General features: G+C 40.6%; 1 protein-coding gene across 12 annotated transcripts in view; it reads right to left on the reverse strand.

Annotated features, from left to right (window-relative positions):
• The window catches only part of PPFIA2 (PTPRF interacting protein alpha 2), a 298,064-nt gene that overhangs the window by 47,064 nt on the left and 237,210 nt on the right, over positions 1 to 13,790 (reverse strand). For 11 of the 12 annotated variants that reach the window (XM_082240945.1, XM_082240943.1, XM_082240938.1 and 8 more), the window contains 4 exons: positions 13,464 to 13,493; positions 10,167 to 10,297; positions 6,954 to 7,108; positions 2,359 to 2,452 (listed from right to left, as the gene is read on the reverse strand). In XM_082240945.1, coding sequence (XP_082097071.1) covers positions 2,359 to 2,452; positions 6,954 to 7,108; positions 10,167 to 10,297; positions 13,464 to 13,493 — 410 coding nt within the window. The remainder of the gene's footprint in view (positions 1 to 2,358; positions 2,453 to 6,953; positions 7,109 to 10,166; positions 10,298 to 13,463; positions 13,494 to 13,790) is intronic. The other variant, XM_082240942.1, reaches the window with a different exon arrangement.

Here is a 13,790-nt window from a genome sequence, read left to right on the forward strand (position 1 = left end):
AAACAGCCAGGGTGCTGTGCAGACAACAATTTGGCTGGGACACGTTTAAAATGATGCCTGTTGGCCCTATTGGCAATCTTTATGAATTAAGTCAATCTATTGTCCAGAGATTATGTGACTACAAACTGCATGAACCTACAATCTTTCCATGTGATCTGTACCCTGAAAAAATACAAAGAGTAGCTCCTGCATATGAGCCTGTGCACAAACAACTGGTGTGGGTATGGGCTATGTATTGAAGATTACATGAATGAACCCCTCTCACATTTTACCTTCTCTGGCCCAGAATTGTCATTTGAACAAGGCTAAGATCTACACACAGATAAGCAGTAGGGAAAGATTCCATGGGCAAGACTCAAACACAATATCTGCAAAATTCAGAGCCCCAGGAACTTCTTGTGTGGCAGACATTTTTGGTAGCAGACTGTATTCAGCTGACAATCAAAATCAAGACATTAGAAGTCAATGGGCCAGATAATATTCACTCGAGATTTCTTCAAAAGCTGCTTGATTTTGTAAAGCAAACATAGTTTTAAAGTGTTTCAAAATGAATAAGCAAATAAAGTCACCAATGTGAAAATACTGATCTCTAAAACATATATCCTATCACTAAAATTTGCAAATTTATTGTAGGATAGGAAAACATTTAACTTAAAGAAAGCAAAACACCCTACAGGCAACGTGAAATTACAGATTTAATAGGGGAAGATGGGAAACATTTAAGATTGCACAGCAAATTGGTAGTAGGAACAATAAAAACTAATTCCTTGCCTCTCTGACTTTCATTTATCTGAGTAATCTTTGCTTGCTCCCTTTAATACATTCACCATTGTTCTTTCTAGTAAGGAGTAGGCAGAACTCCAGTAATCTCCAACTCCAGTAATCTCCAATAGGCAGTGGTACCTATTTATCTATTTGCACCGGTGTGCTTTCAAATTGCTAGGTTAGCTGGGACAGAGCAACAGGAGCTCAGCTTTGCCATGCAGATTCGAACCGCTGATCTTCTGATCAACAAGCCCAGGAGTCTTACTGGTTTAGAACACAGCACCACCGGTGTCCCTTTAGGATGTTATTAGTGCAATCCTATCCATGCCTACTCATATGTAAATCTTACTGAATTCCATGGGGCTTTCTTCTAGGCAACTAGGATAAGGATTTCAAGTGCTAGTCATTACAAATATTTAGGAATGGGAAGCCAGAAATAAAATTTAAAAATACTACAGAAGTTATAACCAGAAGTTATTCTTGAGATCCTCAGTAATGATTTTATACTGTTCATAGTCAGAAACCTCTTATCTGATATTTTCTTCTAAATCTAATGGCTATCTTGGCAGCATGATACAAATCCCGGTCTGGTTCTCTGCTTCTTCTATACATTCATAGCTCAGATAAGAAAGCAGGTAAGGATTCTAGTAAATAGCATGGAAAAGATAAAACTCTGGCGGAACAATTCTGTTGGTTGCAGCTTTGGATTGCTGCAACAGGATTTTCATAGGGTGAACGATCAGGTTGAACAATGAACAGTGAAAGGTGAAAATACATTTTCTCACACTCATACGTGGCATAGAAAACATGGTTAATATGCACACTACAAACAAAGAGTCAAATGTTGGAACACACCTATGGAGAAACTGACAATATTAAGCAGGAAAGATCTGAGGAAAGGATCAGCAGAAGTAAGTTGAGTGAGAAAACTTTAAGGAAATTTCCGAAGTCATACCATCAGAAGCAACAGCAAAACTTCCAAACACTGATTCAAAACACTGAATAGTCTTATTCCCCCTCTTTGTTTTTTTTTTAAATAATCTGTTTCCAAACGGAGCATAGCAGGTACTGAGAAGCAGTAGTAATTATAGTTTATCAAAGCCTATGTGTCCTGAATCATAGCAGCTGCTGAATTTAACTTCCAAGTAAATGCAGTGGGTGAAAGCATATAATTATCCTATAATTCATATACACAAAACTCTAGGTTGCCCCCCTCCTAAGGAGAAAATAGAGTCAAAGGAGAACATTTGCATTTTATAATCGGCTGCTCATAAATACAAACAGCCTTTCCTCTTGACCTTCTTTACTGAAATCCACATAGAGAAATGGACACAATCCTTTAGGTGTTTTTTTTTTAAAGCTGCTTTAAGTGCCAATAAAACTTGTTTTATTTTTACAAGCTATTGCACTATTTTGATAAATTATATGTTTGTAAATTGTACTGAGTGTTGCTAATCAAATATATTTAAATAGAAAACAAATACCTACTGGATATTCCAAGCAGGTGCAATCCATGCTGAGCATAAGTAAAGGATCAAGGAAATGCACTACAGATGGATGACAGGATAAAAGGAGCATGAATAAGCAACCTACTTTTTCTTTAGTCTTCGGTCTTTCTCTGCCTGAGTTCCCAGTTTGCCTAATCCCAGAGATTCCTGTGCTGCAGCTTCTGTTTCCATGTAACCTCCTGTGTCAAAACAGCAAATAGATTTTCTCCATTGACATTCTTTTCAAGTGGCTCTATTAGTTTAGCATTTGGTCTGTGAAATTCTAAAGTCTGTTTTCTGGGGTGGAAAGCAAAGCAAGATACCTAAATCCAGAAGCTACTTCCTCATATAAGAGACATATAAGAACTACATGTATCAACAAGGAAATCGTTTGTAGGATGGTCTCAACGCCTTAGAAAAAGACGCAGCAAAAGCCACACGTCCCTCAACAGCAGATTATTAAAATACAGTCACTAAAGGTCTTGTTCAGGGTTATGTACTGAGGACTGCATAGCACTACAGGATAAAAACAGAGTCCTCTGTGTGTAGGAAACTGTAGTTTCCTAATGCTTTGGAGAAAGTATGAAATTAGCTGGGTTTTTCCCTAGAGCTGCCTCTTAACAGAATGAAAACAGAAAATGGGCTGTAGCCAGAAGTTATGGGAGTGGAATATATGTAAGGAAAAGGGCTTGTCCACACTCCTCCTTTTCCTAATACAGCCTCCTAGGCCTCTTAAAAGTGTCTTCTAGGGGCACTACATCCTACCAAAACCTTTCTTGAGGCCTCCTCAGGTGCCAAGAGGCTTAATTTTTTATTTAATGCATTTATTAGATGCCGAGTAGCTATTGATCTCTCTTGGTATCACACAAAAAGGGGAAAGAATATGTACAGAAAACAAAGTCACAAAAGTCAACAGCAACAAAATAAAAAACAGCATGGGAAAGAATTATAAAATGGAGTTAAAACCATACCAAGCAGCAAAAGACAACTTTAAAATACCAACAAATATTGGTTGGGTGGGGTGTGGTAGTAAGGAGCTGGGGCCAGGAAAGTCTCTTTGCATGAGTGGCCTTCTAACCTCCTTACTTATGAATACAACCAATAGTTTTAAAAGTGGTTGAAAATTGGTTGGGTTTGTTTTTTTAGAGATATCAGTTCCCATTAAGCCTTTCTTCTGCTTGCTGTTGCCTCTAGTCATGCAGGTTTTGCAGGTTTTCGAAACAAGACAAAATTGGCTGCTTACTGGAGGCAGGAGTAAAATGATTATACACATCCCTCTTTCAGACACCTTCAAGTCTGGAGACACACACAAACACACACACACACAGAGCATGCCACCAGCAATATAGACTGTTTGCACAGACAGATGAAAGATGTACATGCAGGATCACTGCCTAAGATATAGTATATCAGAGTCAGTAAATGTCCCCTCGTTCAGCTGTACCATCATCTGACCAAGCACAATTAGGACATGCATTCTGTTACGGATCACATTTAAGCAACTGTGAGCTTGAAACATTGGCATGAGCTATAGTGTGCCATTGTGCTATTTTAAATTAAAAGCAATACCACAAGGTAACTGGGTGGTTGCACAAGTTGTATTCTTAAACATTTGCACATGTTTTCTCCATCTCCAATTAGATGGGGGTGGAGGGACCCTGTTCTTGCCAACCAATGTGATACATTATTTGAATTTAAGAAAAGACATCACAGATCCAACAATAGAGAATACAAACAAAAGTTGATGTTTCAAAAGCATGCTGGAAGACTGCAGAGAGAGTCAATGAGACGACAAAAGGACAGCAAGTTCAAAGGATAAAGAAGGGGAAAGAGAGAGAGAGAAAGAGTTTCCTACTCTCAATCTTAAATATGTATCGCTGAGTCAGGTTTTTTTGGTCAAAGAATTAGAAAACAACAACACTAAACTAGATCTCTTTAACACATTAGGTGACTTGATCCTAGTTAATCCTCAGAAGTGGAAAGCTATGGAAACCAAGACTACAGAAAGGACCACCATGGTATTCTGAAAGAAAATATTTGATAATGATCATGGACCAGAGAAGATGCAACATGGTTGAAGCAACTTTTCTCATTCAAAAAGAAAAGAAAAAAGAAGTCCTATTGTGACACAGGACAAAAAGAAACCAAATGACGTTATTTCCAACGTTATAATTGCTGCCATATACAAGAGCACAAATCCCTATCAGAAGGCATTAGACTAGAGGTTGATGTAGACTAGCAAGTACTGTAGATGCCTCCAGGAAGAAGGACTTGAAGGCAATGGCTCTCTCCCATTGTTTTTCTTCGGCAACCAGTATTCAGTAGTATATCAGCAATGAATATGGAGGTTCTAGATAGCTAGAATTCGCCTTCTTACAAAGCACTTCATGTTTGAGTACAGATAGCACAAAATACAGGTTATACAAGTTATGAAGGATCATTGTGAGCTTCAGTTGTGGGCTTTCCATTCCCAAAACATGCAAATGGAAAGCCAATCTTTTTCCTGCCATTGCTCTCACACTTTTTTTAAAAAAGGGGAACAGGTATTCTGCAGAATATACAGTGGACGCTCGGATTGCGAACGTGATCCGTGCGGGAGGCACGTTCGCAACCCACAGCATCCACAACCCACAGCGGCACATCTGCACACGTGTGGGTTGCGATTTGGTGCATCTGCACATGCGCAAAGTGTGATTTAGCGCTTCTGCGCATACACGACCACTGAAACCCAGAAGTAACCCATTCTGGTAGTTCCAGGTTTCAGTGGTCCGCAACCTGAAAAAATGCAACCTGAAGTGTCTGTATCCCAAGGTATGACTGTATTTTATTAATATTGGTTGCATGTTTTACTTTTGAACGTACTACTGCTTTGGTTGAACTAAGGTGAAAATGAAAACCCCTGTTTGTTACAAACATTTGGCAGTGATTTACTTCAAGTACTTATTCAGAACTATGAATGGATTTTCATCCAATTATGCAGTTATGATGTTGTGGTGGGTTACTGTCAGGGGAGGGGGTAGCACATTGGGCAACTAATATTGCCCCCAGGACAGCTTTTATAGGTTGACACCTCTATTCTGTTCTAAAGAGCGTAATGGATATGAATGCATTTATTATATCTTGATCCCTGGGGCCTTCAACTTACTAAAGAAGAAGAAGATAATCAGACGTAATAGTATTTACTATGCCAATAGTATTTAGTATGCCAATATCAATAAAATGGATCTTGATTAATTTAACTGAGAATGAATAAGCCATGGAACAGATATTAAGCTTTTAGTCTGTGCAGATGGGAACATCTAGTTTGTGTCAAAGGGCTCATCATTAAATTGATTGTGAAATATATTGAATGTACCATATGAAAAGAAACAAATCACCTCATTTCCCCCCATGCTAGATGAAAGGACAGTCTAAACTAGAATGTTACTAATAATGAGAAAAGTGACCATTTTGCACTAAGCTAATTATCAATGTATTTATTTTTTGTTTATATACACTATATTTCAGAATATTCAATATTTTAAATGAAAAGTTAAAAACATGGGGGTTAGGCAGGCTGTATTCACTATTTGCTTGCCCTGGTAAACTGGGGCTGCTCACTAAATATCCTAAATATTTAGGTTAAATATTGGTTTCCTTGCTCCTTCTTGTCAATAGGGCTGTGGAAACTGAGAAGTGGAAGTTCCCAGTTTTATTTGAATGAAATGATTCAGGATAAAACTTACCTAAAGTGTTGCCTCTGAATAACGTGAATGGACAATGATATGAAGGTATTAAATACGAACTATAAGACGCTGTGGAAATTCTTCATATTCTAACAGGATCCATAATCACCAATATGTTCTGGCCATCTGTTTCAAATGACAGTTACCTAAATCTTTGTTTCGTTTTTACAAATGGCAACTTAGCAAAGCCACTAAAAGTTGTAGTTTTATTAAAATGAATAGAATTACAACTATTAGTCACTTTACTAAGTCAGCAGCAGCTGGACTGGGGACAGAATTGCCTGCCCCTCCCCCCTTCTGCTGCTGTGAGTGTCTGGCTACAAATGTGCTAGTAGGTCTGCAAACCACAGTGGCGTTGGCAGACAGTTAATATAGCTCTGCAGGTGTGTGGACACTTTTGTGTCTTATACTCCGAGTATAAGATCAAAACAGATAGGAGCCTTGTGCTATGAAGACTGGAAAAGAATCCAGGAGGGGATTCACGTCAAGCAAACGAAGGCGAAAAGCAACTACATTCATAATAGGAGAAAAAGCATAGGAACCAATGCTACTTTGAGTTTCCTGCTAGCCAAGTCTTCTGTCAAGCTGGATGCTAAACAAAACTGAAAAAGAACAGTGATGGTGGTTGTGGAAAGGGGCCTTTTAGCCAAGTCAACAGATTCATATGTTTGCTGTCAAGGTTTTTAAAACTCTGTAAGTGTTAGCAAAATTACACTTTCGTAATTCCAAAAAGGCAGAAGAAGTAAGTAAAGGAATCTCATCCTATCCCCCCTGCTCATTTAGAAAAACACAGTGAATGATGTGACAGTCAATACTAGTTATGGTATAACAGAATTATGTGGAAAAGATCCCACCAGTTTAGAAGAGAAATGAATGTTTGGAAAAGCAAAACGAAACTGAAAAAGAAGCCAAAACCATTAAAAAAAAATTAATACTGAAAAACAGCGACCCGAGCCTGGTACAACTAATTCCTTACTGAGCTGTCCAAGTCGAGCCTTCTCTTTTTTACCGAACAAACGTCCTATTGAAGACTTGATTCCTTTCTTCTTGGGAGCTTTGTGTAGGGAATCCTGGCTGCTACTGACACTGCCAAGACCAATGCTTTCTGGCTCCAAGGATGCAGGCAAGCTACTATAAAATACACACAAAAGATAGATAATACATTATTGCCCTTATGAGGTCCTGTGCCCATCCCCTCCTAAGCAGCTGTGCAAACAAATTATCTGGAATCTAATAAGAGTGTCTTCATAATTGGAAACATTAATCAGGTTCTGATGGCTTCTTTCCTGCATCATAATAATATTTAGAACAGCACAATGGCTAATTTTCATGTCTCACTAATGCTGATCAAGATGATTCAATCTAACAAAAAGTGACAGAAAGGAGGTATAATTCATCAAAGCCCTATTAATATATTTTTGGGCTGGAAAGTTCAGAGAAATATGTGTCAAGAAGAACCAAACAAATCTGAGTTGTGACAACATCGTTTTAACCAAAAATGGGATTTTTAAAAATCTTACCTGAGAAATTTCTATTATGAGCAGGAACAGGGTGAAAACCTAGTAAAAGGTATTTTCCTCCTACTAGGCATGGATGCAGAGCAGTATTTCTGAGCGTATCCAGAGAATGATTCCTATAAGTTCCAAAAAGCAACCAACAGCCATGGCACTGACTGGAAGTGGTGGTGGTGATAGGCTTCTGGGAAAGATTCCCTGCTCTATAGCTGGGCTTGTATGTGCTGCAGGTAGGAGATCTAATCTCTCTTCAGCTGTTTTGATGTCGTGCATTGTGATCATGCAAAGGGGTAGGGCTATAGGGAGGGGCATGTTAGCCCTGCCATTTTTGTACATGGCATCAGAGCACCTGAAGAGTGCTCTCGTGTATGAACTCTGGCTTGTAAGAGAGTTCTCGACTGTGGGAAGGTGAGCTAAGACTTGTCTTTTGACTTTTGCTCATTTGCTGCTGAACAGAGGTATAGCTGGTGATACAGAAAGTCTGGAATAGCATAAATATAAACTGGATTTCAAGGTTTTGAGCCATTAATCCTGCCATCGCATTGCATTCCGATTCAGAAGTAGAGATATTGCTTGATCCTAAGGTCTTGGGAAACTAGGTCTTGGGGAAATGATGATTCTAGGATCTCTGCCTAAATGTAGTCAGCAAAACTGTCCCAGCTTTCAATTCCAGAGATACTTAATTTCCCCGCAAATGATCCGTCTTCCTGCTCCACACCATAAGATCAAAGACATGATTCTTACAAGGGCATTTTGGCTCATAGTAATAAAAGCCTTTAGAAGTGTACTCAACATACTCTGGGAACCCTTCAAATTCCTATGTGGAAGGTGCTTTCCACGAAAAAAAAAGAGAGAGCTTGCAAATTATGTAATGTGACCAAGCTCTGATTCCTAGTATAAAAGAAACACATACAAGTGATATTATCAGTAACAAACTATGCAGCAGTGGAATGCTATATCCTACTTGGTGGTGATTTGAACATTAGCGATGTGTGAGGGGGCAGATCAGCAGTGGCACCAGCATGCAGACTAGGAATGGGGTGAAGTGGTGGCTAGGCTGGGAGCTCCGAGTTGGTGGTGGTGGCCTCACAGGTACACCTGCACCTGAATGATGTTGATATCACCAACCCAGAGTTCCCTTGACCTCACTACCTCATCTGTGTCCCAGTGGGTACCTGGAGGGCACTGCTGGACTTGAAGTGACTCTTATTCCATGGGATGCAGTATTACCAAGGCTTAGCAAATGCTCACTCTGCATATTCTGAACAATGTTATAGGAAAACTACATACAGTGGTGCCTCGCAAGACGAAAATAATTCGTTCCGCGAGTCTTTTCATCTTGCGATGTTTTTCGTCTTGCGAAGCACGGTCCGTCGCAACTGCGCCTCTTCAAGCGGCTTTTAAAAAAAAGCGCAAGACATTTTCATCTTGCGAAGCAAGCCCATAGGGAAATTCGTCTAGCGAAGCAACACAAAACCAAAAAACCCTTTCGTCTAGCGAGTTTTTCGTCTTGCGAGGCATTCGTCTTGCGGGGCACCACTGTACAGGAGGAAGAGCTCAATGGGGGAAAAAGTTGGTTGTCCTGATTGAAATTGTCAATAATTTTGCAATATGGGGTTCAAAAGGTTAGTAGTGGTGTTGTCAAAAATCGCAGTCCTTCACTCATCTCCTTGCACCGGTCAGCCAAGATTCAAGTTATTGGTTGTATTAGTTGCATTTCTGCACACAAATATCAAACCCCATCACTGAATCCAATATGGATTTTTCATTTTAATCATTGTTGTGAGTGTTGCCTTCTCCTTAGTTCACTTATAGAGAGCCAACAGCAAGGCAGTAAGAGCAACCACAAAAATATACCATTTTGCTCCAGCTCAATTACTTAAAGCATGAGAGGGTAGACTTCAGGCTTGTGTGGTCTGTCTTGATTTTTACTAGAACCCTGAGATCTACAACTGGCCAAACAACATACCCTTAGAATTATAGCATTCTGAACCCAGAAACTTATTTTGAGGAGCTCAATGTCCTTCCACACCAAAATCCGCTTTTGGTTATCCACAGCTTTCTTCATTTCAGCAATGTAATACAGGGCAGGGGTGATCTTGTACCCGCCATCTTTAAGCAACTGGAAGTTGGAATCCTTGCTCATCTCCCACAAAATACCAAAAGATCTACCAGTAGATCTAGATCTGACTTCTGCTCACATTTGATATAAAGGGGCTACAAAATGGGACACCAGACATCCAAATCAGACTGGAATTCAAGGAGTCAAGTTGTAAGAGCTAATTCCCACCTCAGTGATGATGTACAAATTTTTAATTAAGAAACAATTACTCTTGGAGAACTACATTTGCACCGTATAAGAGGCCTGGGTGAGCTAGGAACTAAAACGATCAATGCAGGCAGGGCGTTCTATAAAAGCCACTCTTTCACAAAGAAACTTGTCCAGTTTCTCCTTCAGATAAGCTACTTCTCATGGATCCTGACATGAAGTGGTGAAAAAAAGAAAAACCACCACAGGGTGGAAAAACCCCCTCAGCAGTCTGCATTTCCAGATAAATAGAATGCATTGGAAGTTATGTGGAAGTTCACCTAGAAGTCATATGAATGGGTGCATTATAAAAAGAACACAGCACATTCAAGCTGTGAATTACTGTCTGAAGCAATGAGCTTCTTACCTTCTGGCATCATTGTGGTATGAAGAAGGTAGAGTATGAGTCATTCTAATGGCTCTAGGTGTTGGAGGAGGGGAGGTTTCACATTTTATTGTGGCTTTGTCTTCATGCCCATCTTCTTCGACGACTGCGATCTACAAACAAACCATGTCCATAAAAGGCAGCTTAGAAACCAACTTCCTAAGTTATTTACAAGAAATAATTTAAATTGTGAAGTAGTCAAACTGTTTGGAATTCACCATACTTTCCAAGCAAGCATAAGGGCTTACATAAAAACCGTCTTCCATTCGTGGGACGCAAAAGTAACAGAACAAAAATGCCAAGGAGATAATCGGATATGATCATGGCCCTACAGAGAGCCATTCAAGTCCCATTTCCAATCTCTGAGGCCCAAACTGGCCCAAATAAGCACACAACTGGCCATAAAACATATCAAGCACAGATCAAATAAAAAATAATAATAAAGACCAACTAAGTTAGTTCTTAGGGACGCGGGTGGCGCTGTGGGCTAAAGCCTCAACGCCTAGGGCTTGCCGATCGAAAGGTCGGCGGTTCGAATCCCCGCGGCGGGGTGCGCTCCCGCTGTTCGGTCCCAGCGCCTGCCCACCTAGCAGTTCGAAAGCACCCCCGGGTGCAAGTAGATAAATAGGTACCGCTTACCAGCGGGAAGGTAAACGGCGTTCCGTGTGCGGCTCTGGCTCGCCAGAGCAGCGATGTCACGCTGGCCACGTGACCCGGAAGTGTCCCCGGACAGCGCTGGCCCCCGGCCAATAAATGTGAGATGGGCGCACAAACCCCAGAGTCTGTCAAGACTGGCCCGTTCGGGCAGGGGTACCTTTACCTTTACCTTTAAGTTAGTTCTTGGTATAAGCTTTCGTGTGCATGCACACTTCTTCAGATACACTTCTTCAGATATCTGAAGAAGTGTGCATGCACACGAAAGCTTATACCAAGAACTAACTTAGTTGGTCTTTAAGGTGCTACAGGAAGGAATTTTTTTATTTCGACTATGGCAGACCAACACGGCTACCCATCTGTAACAAGCACAGATCAGTGCTGGCGCTGTGGTGGGCCCCCAGGAAACATGGCGTCAAATGGTGTCAACAGCTTGTGGAGTTATGTGCCAACTCTTTGTAATCCACTGTAGGCACCCATGGGGGCTAAATGCCTAGGTTTCCATATTGGATGGAAAGTTTCCACCCTCAAATATACAATAGATGAAAGACATGACACAACTGAGGAATTTCAAGAAAGTGAACCTCTTTATTCAGAAAAGGAGTGGAAGATTCTTGGCTATATGGACACCCTACACAGGGTTGCATAAACAAAGAATACTGAGCAAGTTTGGGCTGGTAACAGATAATTCCACACCCCATCCTCTTGACATATACATAATTATTGCGGGGGGTTTTTTTTGGTTAATTTCTTTTCTTTTCACTATTAATGTTTATTGCATCTCTGTGTTGCTTTTTTGCTTGTGATTTGCCTTTTTATATTTTTATATATAAAATAATCAAAAGCATAATAAAACTATAAATAAACCACACACATGATTGACCCTTCCATGTTTGTTTTTTAAACAGCAACTGAGAGGCAGGGCCATCTGTATCTGGACCATAGTGATGGTCAAGTTAAATGCCCTCAACTACCTCCATGGCCCTGTTCAAGATTCTACCCTCCCAACTGTGTATTAAGAAAAACCAAGAGTGGATGGGGCCAGTAATTATCTTACTGTAATGTTTGGACCTCAGGCATCATTTAATTAACTTTATATGGACCCATTACAGAACAGGTTGATAGGACTGTACTGCTTACACATGCTGTGTCTTCTCACACTCCATGTTTGCAAAGCCTGGCTAATTTATGTGAACATACAATGGATATTCTAGCTCAAAATACACTTCAGTATTCAAAGTTTATGGCTGCAAAGTAGCTTCAGGAAGGAAATCAATTGTGTGTCAGACCCAGAGACCTCCCCTCTAAATAAAAACACAATTGATTCAAATTTTAGTTTTGGTTTTTGGCAGAAATTAGGCCACAACTTTATGGATTACAGAAAGTGAGTGGTTGCGTAGGTTCTGGTTTGACTAGCTCCCTGCACCCTTGCAGGTAGCGCTGACCCAGAGCTCTATCATAGGTCAGCCAAGGGTGAACACCTGACGTAGGTAGAAAGCCCGGGAACAGACTATGTCCACTCCCCAGATGCTCCCCTGGACTCATGCATGGGAACAATACCCTTTTGGCGGTTGGCCAAACCAAGCTGAGTCCCTGGATTCCTTTAATGGAATACCCTCCACATAGGGATGGCGAGACCGTTCTCCCATCCCTATCACCTGAACCAGTGCCTATCCACAACCTTACAAGTTGTGATGATTTGCTACACGGCAGACGAAACCCAAATGGCAACAGCCAATCAGCCAAGTGGGGGAAATTCCTGCCGTGCCCCTGTCCCAATGACACACGACAGCATAGCAAGGTCAAATGCAAAATTTTCCTAAATATAGGGAGAGGTAGGCGGGTGTTCCGATGCACGAGCCAAAAGAGGAAGCTCTGGGTCACGTGCATGGGTATTTATAGGTCCCTTGATCCATTTAGTCAGCACCCCATTGGCGGATTAAACCCAGCAACGAGGGAGCTACCAGTCGGGTATTGTGCCTGTCCAATATACCCACCCACAACCAGAAGGTCAGTCTCCAGGTTTCACCGCAACATGTGCCCTCTTTTAGGGAGGACACGCTCTGCCACCAAAGAAGTGTATAAAATTAAGAGCAGCAAAGGACAGGTCTCAGATATTGACTCATCTGTGTAATTTGATGCATGTCACCGTTGTTTCATCAATCCCACATACATAGCCAAAGTTACAACTGGATACATATCAAAGCAAGATCAAAATTATGTATCAGTATAGAATTACCAGGGTTCTGCTTAATAAGCCTGAAGTAATGACAACTTTTGATAGTTTCATATATGCTTGTGTCGTGTATTGCTATAACATTCAGGGTGCTTTACTATTTAGAAGAATAATGAGAAGTTTTCTGCAGCTGTATAAACTAATATGCAAAGTTATGATTCACAGTGAGTTACACATCAAATTTCAAAGATGACACAAATCATCTCTGTGAGTTTCGAGAGCTGAGGCCTGATTTTAGATGTTCTCAAGTTCCCATTACAAATGCAGAAATTCATTTTGCAAAATCACTTTAAAAAACCTGTGGAAAAATTCTGGTTAAGCTGAGTTTTAAGTGCACATGGGAGAAAATTCACAGCAGCATGCTAAAAAAGAGAGAAAAGTATGCATACCTTTCTCCGGTGCTTCCTGAGATCACTCGGCTGGAGATGAGAACAAAGGAAAGAACAAAGGGGAATGATCAAAGCTGTGTAGGTAAAATAAAAGATACTGATATCCTATCCATTTCCATTTTTCAACATCAAACCAGAAAATCAATGTTTTGGAAACTGCAAAACTTCAAGTAAAATACTATGGCTTGGATTTAGAGTTAACTTGTCCGAGGTGAAAAGCACTCCCATTTATGCAAAGCAGCCCCATGAAATCTCCCCCAGTTTCCCCATGTTGCTGCAGCTCCACTAGCCTCATCCAACATTGTTCAAGGTGGTATGTTGGGCCTC

This window comes from Podarcis vaucheri, assembly GCF_965113315.1.
Source record: "Podarcis vaucheri genome assembly, chromosome: 10".
Lineage (NCBI taxonomy): Eukaryota > Metazoa > Chordata > Lepidosauria > Squamata > Lacertidae > Podarcis > Podarcis vaucheri.